Genomic DNA, 11493 nt, shown 5'->3' with positions numbered 1-11493 from the left:
GTGTTTCGTTCTGCTGTGCATAAGGTCGCTATGGGTCAGTACCGACTCAGTGGCACCTAACAACTAACAAGGTTGTACTATCAGTGACTCCTGCCTATGATTGGGGCAAAAATCTCAAGAGGATTCAACTGGAATTCAGATTCACCTGAGTCACTAATACAGGCCCATCTGAGTGTAGTTACTGTTGTTGTTGTTAAGTCCCATTGAGTAGGTTCTGACCCATTGTGACTCTGTATAGGGTTTCCAAGGAGCAGCTGGTGAGCTTGAACTGCGGACCATATGATTCAAATGACTTTGTTGTTCATTGCATGAACCCACAGTGCCACACCAGGACTCCACACCAGTTACTGTTTTTGTTATTGTTATGTGCTGTGGAGTTATTTCTGATTCATAGCAACCCTGTATAGGGTTTCCTAGGCTGTAAATCTTTATGGGAGCAGAAAGCCTCATCTTTCTCCTATGGAACAGCTGGTAGTTTTGAACTGCTGACCGTGAGATTAGCAGCCTGATTTGTAACCACTACACTACCAGGTACTATAGTAAGCTACAAATTCTAAGTTATGAGAGAGTGTGGAGCAAAAGCAGTATCCTTCCCAGGGCCATTACCTGACTGATACTTGAGGAGCAGGTCTCAGATTGAACATCTTGAATAGGGATCCACCCCAGAGGTGGGTTCATCCAGAATAATCACCTTGGAATTTCCCACAAAGGCAATAGCAACAGACAGCTTTCTCTGCATACCACCTGGAGGCACAAGGGGAAGGGGGCATCATGTCACAGAGAAAGAAGAATCCAGGGCTGGTGGTGTACAGGGGATACCTTAAACCCAGCAGGGGTCTGACCCGGCTCCTTTACATACAGCATTTGGTGGACTCAAACCACTGACCTTGTTTATCATATGGAGTCACTGCACTCCCTGGCTGCTTCTAGCATACCAGAAAATCTGTAGGCATGTTCTGAATCTTAGGAGCTTGCCTGTTTCAAGCTCCCCACAACCTACATTCCCACTGTCCACACATACCATCATCCTGAGGGGCACTGGGAAACAGTACTTTTTGCCCTCTGTAACCCTGTATTTTCAAGTTCCAAATACCTGATAGATCCTGAACTTCTTCGCTTCTCTTGTGGTGGAGACCTGTGTCCTCTAACATGGAGTCCATCTCCAGCCGGGCCTCTTCCCAGGACTTCCCTTTCAGCTGGGCATAGAACAGGATGTGTTCAGTCACTGTGAGGCTAGGGGGACGGCACAAAGAGAAAGGCAATGAGCTCAGCAATTCCGTTTCTGGTTATTCATCTTAATGATGGGTACAAACATTAAACAATGAAGATGTTCATCAGGGTGTTGTTTATAATATAAACCAAACAAAAACAGAAACCAAAAAAGAAAACCCTGTAAAAATATCAACAAACAGGGAATTGCTGAAATAATACATTTATATAACAGGAATAGGATGTAAGCATTAAAATTATTCTATAAGAGAATAATTAACAAGATTAAAAGTTGTTTGTGGTATCTTGGGTTAAAAAAAAAATCACAGTTTTTTCTAATGGTAGGTTTCAAAATTATATGTATAGCTTTAGTCTCTTGTATTTTTATAATTGAGAGTTAAACCTGAAAAACCAGTTGACATTGAGTCGATTTCAATTCATGATGACCCCTTGTATAGGAGATTAGAACTGTGCTCCATAGGGTTTCATTGGTTGGTGTTTTAGCAGAAGGCCATCAGGTTTTTCTTCTGAGGAGTCATTGTATGGACTTGAATCCCAAACTTTTGGGTGGCCACTGAACCATGAATACAACCATTTCAATTGGGGGTCCATTTAAAATAAAACTGTACACCTATATATACATAGGACATAACCACCTACCTATATATATGTATACATTTTTAGGTGTACTATATATACCTAAGGATTCCTGGTGTGGCGCTGTTAGTTAATGCACCAGACTGCGAAGCCATTTGAACTACAAAGTCGGTGGTTCAAGCTCACCAGTCACTCCTTGGAAACCCTATGCAGGGTCACTATGGTTCGGAACTGACTCGACGGCACTTAACAACAACATATATACCTAGGAGAAAGTTCAAAAACAGCATTCACTTATAAACCAAAGTGTTAACAATGGTTCATCCCTGGATGATGAAATAAGAGATTTTAATTTTTTTCTTTTTGGTTATTCTTCCTTTTTTGCTTCCCTTCTTCTTCCCTTCGTCCTTCTTTATCTTCCTTTCTTTCTTTCAATAATTACTATGTGTAACTTTTTAGATAAGAACTAGAAGATAGAAAAAAGAAACGTTATTGCAAAGCACCCCAAAAGTCAGTGTTTAGTGTTGTTGCTTAAAAGGGGGAAAAGAAACATTGGTTCTGCTCTTTTGGCCTCCTAGAACTATTTCAGGGCCAACCAATGGGCCCAGGGAGCAGCCACTGTGCCAGAGAGAAGGCAGCATCGCATCCCTCTTTTGAGGAAGACTTCAGTTCCGAGTGCCAGAGACACAGTTCCCTTCTCTGAGAGACAGCTCTCACTGTAAGCAGGTACAAAATGACCTTGAACACTGGGAAAGGCAAACATAAGTGTTGCTATAACCCCTGCCCCATGCCTGCCATTTCTGTGTGGGTCTCCACAAAGTGTGTATATTGGGGGCAGAGGTGAGGAGAGGGAGAGGAGGGTCTCAGTTCCAGTTTTGCTTACTGATGGAACAGGATGTTGTGCTGTGGACACATGCTAAGACTCTGCCGCACTGTGTCTAGGCTTATTTCAATATCCTTTCTCCCGAAAAGCACAGTCCCCGATGCCAGAGGCAACAGACCTGTCAGGATGGACCTACAAACACAGGGGTCAGTGGGCAGAAGAGATGGTTTCAGGAGCACATGATAGGAGGGCAGTCCCTCATCAGGGTCAGCGAGGACTCTCACAGTCATGACCACCCATGGCTCCACATTTAGCCAGTGGGAACATTATCTGTGGGGACATTTCCACATACAGGGCCCAGAATTCAGTGTGTGCACACAGGCCCAAATGCAGATGACCACATGGTTCCTTTCTCAGCTTCTACATCTTTTCCAGTTCGCCCTGACAGTTATTGAGGGCCTCCAGCAACTCCGGCCTCAGAACATTCTCTCTTTTTTCCCCTTTGTTAGTTAAACTTTTTATTACATATATCTGAGGGGGCCTCAAAAAGTTTGTGGAAAAATTCCATTATCTTTCAATTACACACACACATAAAAGGGGCTTCAAAAGACTTATGGAAAAAATGGTCTTGATGGTAAAAAGCCCTGGGACACAGTAGACTTTCAATGTATGTTGTTGTTAGCTGCTGTTGAGTCAATACCTCAACTCATGGTGTTGCCATAAACAGCAGAATGAAGGACTGCCTGGTATCATGCCATCCCCACAATTGAGTGAGGATTGGACTGTTATGATCCATAGGGTTTCACCTAATGTTTGGAAGTAGATCAGTAGGTCTTTCTTTCTAGTCCATCGTAGTTTGGAAGCTCCACTGAGCATCATAGCAACACATAAACATCCACTGACAGATGGGTGATAGCTGCTCATAGGTAATCAACACAAGAGGGAAACAGAACCAAATATAATGGTGTTGACTGGAATGAAACCTGAGTCTCACACATGGAAGGTGAGAATTCTACCACTGAATCACCAATGCAGCCCTTCAATGTTTACTTATTGATTAACTGACTGACACCAGCCATAGGATTCACCACTGAGAATATCATCTTTGGGTCCAAAAGATTAAAAAGTCCAGTAACAACTACTAACTGTTTTGTAAACTGGGAAATACATCTACTTGGCACTTACTTATGTGGTTAAGTCTTAAAGGTTAGGTCACTGTGTGAAAATCAGTGTTATGAAAAAATGGAGGACGACAACATTATTACACAACTGCCAAATTTCATCATTACACAATTGCCAAATTGAATCATTACGTAACTGTCAAATTACATCATTACGTAATTGCCAAAGCACTAAGAATCATGGCCCAAGCAAGCTGACACATAACCTTAACTATCACAGCCGTCATAACTCTCTCCTTGCACCTTGGTGTTTGTTACTGCCAGACGTATGTCATTCATGTGCAGAATAGTCAGATGGCTTTTACTACTGTAACTGAGAAATGGTGGACAACAAGATAGTCAAAACTGAGGAGCAGGTTAATGACTCCCACCTCATGGAGTTGTTGTTTGGATTAAGAAATTTAGAGAGCTTAGAACAGTGCCGGCATAAAGCGAAGCTAAAAGAGGTTATTACTGTTATTATTAAACAGTGTGTTTCAACTTCATGAAGTTGTGTTTCAGAGGTATATCAAGTTATCTGTTCGCTCTTGAAAAGCTCTGGACCCCTGGATGGAACTCAGGGCTCCCTGACTATATTAGATCTCAAGGAGAGAAATCAGACAGAGCTAGTGCAGCCACGCCCAGCTTTGTCCTGAGTTCAGATACGATCTCAGGCTATCTGAATTTGGACTTAGAAACTGAAGTCTCTGTTGATCAACACTAGAGGGAAACAGAACCAAATATAATGGCACTGGCCCCACATTCCATTCACACTGAACCGCCCTCAGAGAACATTCCAACACAGGGTGTACACTTTGCTGTTCCTTCCTGGGGCTTTGCAAAAAGTCAAGGGACATGAAGACTACATATCATATGGGCTCACTGCCCTCTGAGAGGTCTGCTTCTGCTGCTCCCTGGAAAACCTTAGCTAACGAGTTCTTCTGCTCAGCAGAGGGAGCTCAGGCTCCTTAGGGGAGTTTGGGGAGCTTCGGACTGAGAGGTTCACACACAGTTTTCCTTTCCCCTGAACTAGGCTTTCAATTGCATTCTTTTTTTCCCACCAGAACTACTACCAACCCTCATCAGGGGTCCTGTTCTGATGTAGAAGTCTGCCAAGTGAAGAGCAGGCAAGGAATTTTCTTTCAAAATAAATAGTTCCTGGGTGCTGCAAACATTAAGCACTTGACTACTAGCTAAAAGGTTGGTGGTTCAAACCTAAATAGAGGTGCCTTGGAGATAGCTCTGGCAATCTGATTCTGGAAGGACACAGCCTTGGAATCTTATGAAGGAGTTGTACTTGGCACGCATGGGGTCACAATGAGTTGGAATCAATTAATTCCATAGCAACTATCAATGCTGAGCACGTGATGGCAATGGCTTTATCACTCCCTCGATGGCAGTAATGCTGGAAGGATGGGAGTGGGGCGAGCTCTTAGATGTAAAAAATGAGCAGTTGTGGAAGAGAAGGAGCCCTGTGGTGGGAAGAAAACCTGGTTCTAGTCCCAGTGAACCACTGAAACTCAATGGTATTCAGAAAGTCCATCTCAACTCATTGAATCTTTGCTTCCTAGGGCACACAAAGGAAGCAATGAATTTACTTCATCTTCCTCTCGGATTTCTGGTGAAGAGCAAATGAAACAATACATGGTAACCAACTTTGAATGTATACTTTACACATTCCTGAGACCACAAATATGGAGTACCTTCAGGAAAATTCAGTGGAAAAGGGTGGACTTCAGCTAATAGGGAACTAATAAAGCCAAGACATGACAGGATAGAATGGCGATTCACTTTCTTTGCACAAAGACTCACAGTGTGGTCGTTTTCCCTGCTCCATTGTCACCAAGGAACGCAGTGATCTGGTTCTTGTAGAAGGTAATACTAAGACAGTCCACAGCTGGCTTGCCACAAGGCTTAAAATCTTCACCAGATTCTTCACACATACCCCAGGAACCAATACTGTGAGCTCACGTTCAAAGGAGTCTCAAAGGAAAAAAATGACCATGGTGTAAATGTTCACATTTTCCAAGGGTCTTGCTTAATATTGTTATCTTCTGCCTATAATTTCACCTGCTCCCATGGTTCAGCTATGACCTTTGAAAGGACAACTGCCAAATCTATAGAATAATGACAATAGTGTCGGTGAACATTTATGAAGCACTTACTAAACACCAGGCACTGTTTCAAGTATTCTACATGGATTACCTCACTTCACTCTCTAGAGAATGCTATTATGTCATTTCTATACATGAAGAAACCTGACACAGAGACACCAAGGGTCCGATCAAGGTCATACATCTGTTGAGTGACAGAGCTGGGATTCGATCCCAGGCTACACTAATCCCAGAGCACACTCTGTCTTTATAAAGTTAGCCCTAAGCTCAGTCCTCAGTACCAGGCCTTGTTTCTGACAGTGTGTAGGGGAGCTAGCTCCTCATGGATCTCTGGTAGAGCTCCTTATCTTCCTCCTTAAACAGATTCTCATGTGCAAGTCCTGAAGCCACCACTCCTGCTCACCTGCTAAAGCTGATTTTGTGTTCCTTAGAACTTCAGAGTTTCTCTGATCAACTGGGCAGGAAGTTCATGTCTTCCTCCTCACTGTCACTCAGTTTCCTCTATTTTTTAATTCCTATATACTGCCCTCCAGTGCAGACACACACTACTATGATTTTTCCTTCTCTCAGACCCCCAGTCTCTCCCTGTTCAGTTCACTCCACACAACACTACTTGATTTATCTTCTAAATATTGTCATTCTGAGCATTAAGCATCCCATTATTCCTTGTGTTCCTCATCCCTTTGCCTGTCACTGAGGTAGAAGTCCCTGATTTCAACCTTGGAGTTCCACTCTGGAAACAAGGTATTCCCAGGGACACTGGTGGCTGCAAACCAGTTCTGTGAGTTGCTGAGGGTCATCGACCTCAATGGTGGGAAATGAACCTGAGGTGGAGAGAAGAACCCACTCATGCAAAGTCAGGCAGAACCCAGAGACCATGCTGCCCTCCAAAGTCAGGGTGATGATAACAGTATTGTATTGTAGCAGACAGCCGTAGGCTCAGGGAATGGAAACCTTTAGGAGAAGTTCCATACTGGTTTGAGATGGAGGTTTGGGAGGCAGGAGAAATAACATTTGTGAACATAGCTTATCAGTTCAGTAATTAATCAGTAACTTCCACTGTTAGGCTTTCTATGGCTTTAGTGAATGGGCTTCCACATTTGTAAACCCAAGTGAAATGTGGTCAGTTTCCCTGGACCTCTCACTCGCCCTGTGTGTAGAAGTAAGGGATTGCATTTATTTTTGTCTTTCCTTATAGCTCATATCCGCTTTAAGGCCCAGTGACCCAAGTTATTGTTCTCTCTAAATCCTCGGAAGTCAGCACATTTGTGCAGCTCACATGGGATTTGCCTAACAAGGGCACAGACACACTACATACTTGGGGTTTGCTTTCTCCAGGAAATATGTGTTCATGTCTGGGCTGAAGCATTCATTCAGCACACGTGCAGCTGGCCATTAGACAGGGCACCAGGTTTAACACTTGTTAACAGAGGGTTGATTTCCTGGGTTTCATTTCACCTTACTCATAAGGTGGTCTGTAAGACTCTTGGTAACATTCAGAGCCTTCTCCTTGTCTCTACTCTGCGTTCTTCCTTTGGGGATTTTACTATGTATTCCTTCTGGGTGTTTCAGATCCTCCATTTCCTCTGCTAGGGGTTCAGTCTTTTCCACAGCCCTTTCTTCTCTGGTTGAACATCCTGTACCAACCAAAAGCCAGTGTTACTCCCCCAGTGAGAGCTGGGAACCAGTAAAGACAGGAAAGGAATGGAGAAATGGGGAGAGCAAACCCACTTCCTAAGATAATGGGAAAGCATGGTTCTCTCAGAAGTCCATGTCAGTATTCCAAAGACCAGCCTCAGACCTGCTGCTGTGAAGTCTGTGAAGCACTGGGCCCCATTGAGGTGGTGTCTTCCATTAGCTGGGTGGTACAACCTTCCCCAACTCCCAGAATGAGTTTTAATAGGAGGTTCAGACTTCAAGTTTCTTCTCAATCTCTTCACATGCCAGGTCCACAATGTTAGACATGGTTAATTTTAAAAAGAGAGAGAGAGAGAGAGAGAGAGAGAGAGAGAGAGAGAAAATTTAAATTAGTTCATTTTTTTCAGCACAGCACTAGTACTTTTCACTCCAATCCAGAACTTATCAAGTCATGGTGAACCTTGGGTAAAACTCTATTCAAGGTGCTAAGATGGGCACTGAAGTTAAATGACAGCTTGAAGAATGTTTCACCTGAGAAATCTACCTTATGAGCATTCAAGTATCTTGGTTTGCTTTTTAACACCAGAGTTGAGCCTTGCTGACGTATAAGAAAAAAATCCATTGCTGTGGAGTTAATTCTGATTCATGGCAACCCCATGTGCATGTTAGAGTAGAAGTGTGTTCTATAATTTTTGAATGATTGGTTTTTTGGAAGTAGATCACCAGATCTTTTTCCCAAGGTGCTTCTGGTAGGTACCATCCCACATCTTGCAACCAGATAATTTTCTCAGCTGTAAACCTAAAAGTTGGAGATTTGAATCCACTCAGGAACACCTTGAGGAAAGTTTTGGTATCTACTTCCAAAAAAATTAACATAAGAGCCTAATCTCCAAAATCTATATAAAATTTCTACAATGTAATAACAAAATAGATAACCCAATCAAAAATGGGCAAAGCATTTGAACAGTTTCCCAAAGAGGCTATTCAAATGGGCAGCAAGCATATAGAAAGATACACAACATTATTAGCCATCTAAAACAAAATGAAACAGAAAAACAAACCACTGTCATCTAACTGATTCCATCTTATTGGACTCCTTCCTATTGGACTCCTTCCTTCCTGGTGTGGCGCTGTAGAATCAGCAATGGACTTTGAACCACAAGGCTGGCAATTCAAATTCATCATCTGCTCCTCAGAAATACTATACAGGGTTGCTATGTTTTGGAACCAACTCGACGGTACTTAACAACAACAATTGGACAAAGTAGATCTGCCTCATAGGCTTTCCAAGGCTGTAAATATTTACAGAATCAGACTGTCATTTCTATCTTTTGTGGAGTAGCTGGTGGGTCCAAACTACCAACATTTTGGCTAGCAGCTGAGTGTTTAGCTACTGTACTCCCAGGGTGCCTTCATTAGCTATTAAAAACCAAATGAAATGAAACCCACTGCCATCTAGGTGATTCTGACTCATAGCGACCCTATATAGAATTTCCATCTTTCTCTTGTGGAGTAGCTGGTAAGTTTGAACCACTGACCTTGCAGTTAGCAGCCCATAACCTAACCCACATTACCGTCAGAGAGATGCAAACCACGATGAGATATCATCTAATTCCCATTAGAATGACAATCAAAAAAAGAAAAACAAATGTTGGGGTTGTGAAGAAACTGGAACCCACATCCACTACTAGTGGGAATGTAAAATGGAATAGCCACTGTGGAAAACAATTTGGTAGTTCTTCAAAAAGAACTACCGTATGACCCAGGAATACCCAGAAGGGAAAGCAGACACACAAACAGAAATGTATACATCAATGTTCATGGTGTTGTTGTTGTTGTTAAGTGCCACCAAGTCGTTTCTGACCCATAGTGACCCTGTATAGGGTTTCCAAGGAGCAACTGGTGAACTTGAACCACTGACTTTGCAGTTCAAACGACTTTACAGTCTGACACATTAGCCCACAGCTCCAGCGCTTCTCAAAAGGTGTAAACAGCCAAAATGCTCATCAACAGATGAATGGTAGTCTATACAAACAAAACATAGTGAGTGCACACAATGGACTGTTATACAGAGAAATAAAGGTCTGATGCATGCCAAAACATGGATGAACTTTGAAAACATTATGCTGAACAAAATCAATCAGTCACAAAAGGGTGAATACTACACAATCTCACACACATGAAATAATCAAATAGATAGAATCCAAAGATAATGAATGGTTCTTAGGGGTATGAAGGAGAGAAATAGGAGAAGTGTTTGTTGGGGTGACACTGAGTTTATGGTAGTGGTGGTTTGTGGGTGAGGATAGGGATCATGGTGTCCCAACATGAAATAGGTAATCACTGGCACTGGGTTGTAAATATGAAAGTTGTGTTACGAATGTCTGGTGTGTATATTGTTACCATTATACAAAAAACACTACATACCATAATCCTACTCTAACAGAGTTACTTTGAAGGCAACTGGTTTGGTTGAGGTACTGGTCTGGACAAATTGAGAAGTGTAAACACACACACAGGAACATTTTGGAAATTTGGCATTTGGTTTAAAAGGGTATTATATGGACAGATGCATAGGCTGAAAGGGTATTGGAGGGAGAGTGGGGATAGACCCACAAATAATGAGGGTTGGTTTGAAAGAGGATATTTGAACATGGGTATTTACCTTTGCTCCAAATAATGATTATGAATGTTGTTGTTATTAAGTGCTGTTGAGTCGGTACAGGGGGTACGAAAGCTTCTTAATATTCTCATACATCTTAAGGCAATGAGTTCCTGGCCCTGGAGGCTTGGGAACCATACTTTTGGAGGACACCATGGTCAATTGGCATAACATGGTCCACAAAGACAACGTTCTACATCCTACTTTGGTGAGTAGCGACTGAGATTGTAAAAGCTCATGAGTAGCAATGTGAGGTGCAACTCTTGGTCTATCCGTGTGTACAAGAAAAAAGGGTGATGACAATTGAAGAGGCTTGGAATCAGTTAGTCCAATGGACAGGTGAAGCAGGTGAACATCAGTCACCAGGATCCTGACACCAGAAGAACTAGATGGTGTCCATCTACCACTACCAACTGGTCTGAAAGGGATCATATCCGAAGGTCCCAGATAGCGTGGGAGAAAATGTGGCACAGAACTCAAAAGCACTTTAAAGACCAGGCTCACTGGTCAGAAAGAGGCTGGAGGAACCCAAGAGTATGGTCCTTGGCCACCCTTGAGATCTGGGTTGGAATTCATCCTGGTGGCCCCATTTTTAGCCACACAGTAGCTAGGCATATAGGAGGGACAACAACACTAGTAAGATATGCTCACCATGGGATGGTCAATCATTTAAGATGAAAAGGGTGACATTTATCTAAGGACAAAGTTGAGAAGTGATAGGAAGGAGGGTGGAATGGAACTAGTAACCACAGGGAGGATGTGGGATAACTGTTATACATGGAGGGGATTGCAGTCATTGAGATAAAACAAATTGTAGGATTTGTTGAATGTAAAACTGATGATCTTCTCTGTAAACCTTCTCTAATTCACAAGAAAAGGTTAAAAAACAAAAATTGGAACATCAGGACATCCTGAAAGGGGAAGAGAAGCAGAGAGAGCGCCAGCCAAAGAGAAAAGCCAGGGCAAGAGGAAATTGCTGTTGCCAGGAGTCTACAGTCACGGGACCTCATGTGATCACGGCATATTAAAAAAAATTTTTTTTCCTTTTTTAATTTAAGGTTTTTATTGTGGATTGAGTGAAAGTTTACAGGGCACATTCATCAGTTTCACATTCAACAATTCATATAACTTGTTTCATTACATTGATTATAACCCCCTCCATATGCCATCAGTTAAAAGTATTTCTGTCTATCCACTTTAGCTTTTTTTAAAAAACACACAAACAAAAAACTCACTCAGGCATATATAAAAAATTACATCTCCAAAGGGCACATTCTGCAAGTCTGCTCC

General features: G+C 42.3%; 1 protein-coding gene across 1 annotated transcript in view; it reads right to left on the bottom strand.

Annotated features, from left to right (window-relative positions):
- The window catches only part of ABCA4 (ATP-binding cassette, sub-family A (ABC1), member 4), a gene marked incomplete at its 5' end in the record, with an annotated part of 210699 nt that overhangs the window by 78994 nt on the left and 120212 nt on the right, over positions 1-11493 (bottom strand). Inside the window, 6 exon segments of the mRNA XM_006831046.1 lie at positions 607-744; positions 1094-1233; positions 2690-2821; positions 5602-5710; positions 5713-5772; positions 7451-7540. Of these exon segments, the coding sequence (XP_006831109.1) occupies positions 607-744; positions 1094-1233; positions 2690-2821; positions 5602-5710; positions 5713-5772; positions 7451-7540 (669 nt within the window).

Source organism: Chrysochloris asiatica, unplaced genomic scaffold, assembly GCF_000296735.1.
Source record: "Chrysochloris asiatica unplaced genomic scaffold, ChrAsi1.0 scaffold00002, whole genome shotgun sequence".
NCBI lineage: Eukaryota > Metazoa > Chordata > Mammalia > Afrosoricida > Chrysochloridae > Chrysochloris > Chrysochloris asiatica.
Note: the sequence above shows the minus strand (reverse complement) of the source record. Positions and strands in the feature narration are given on the sequence as shown.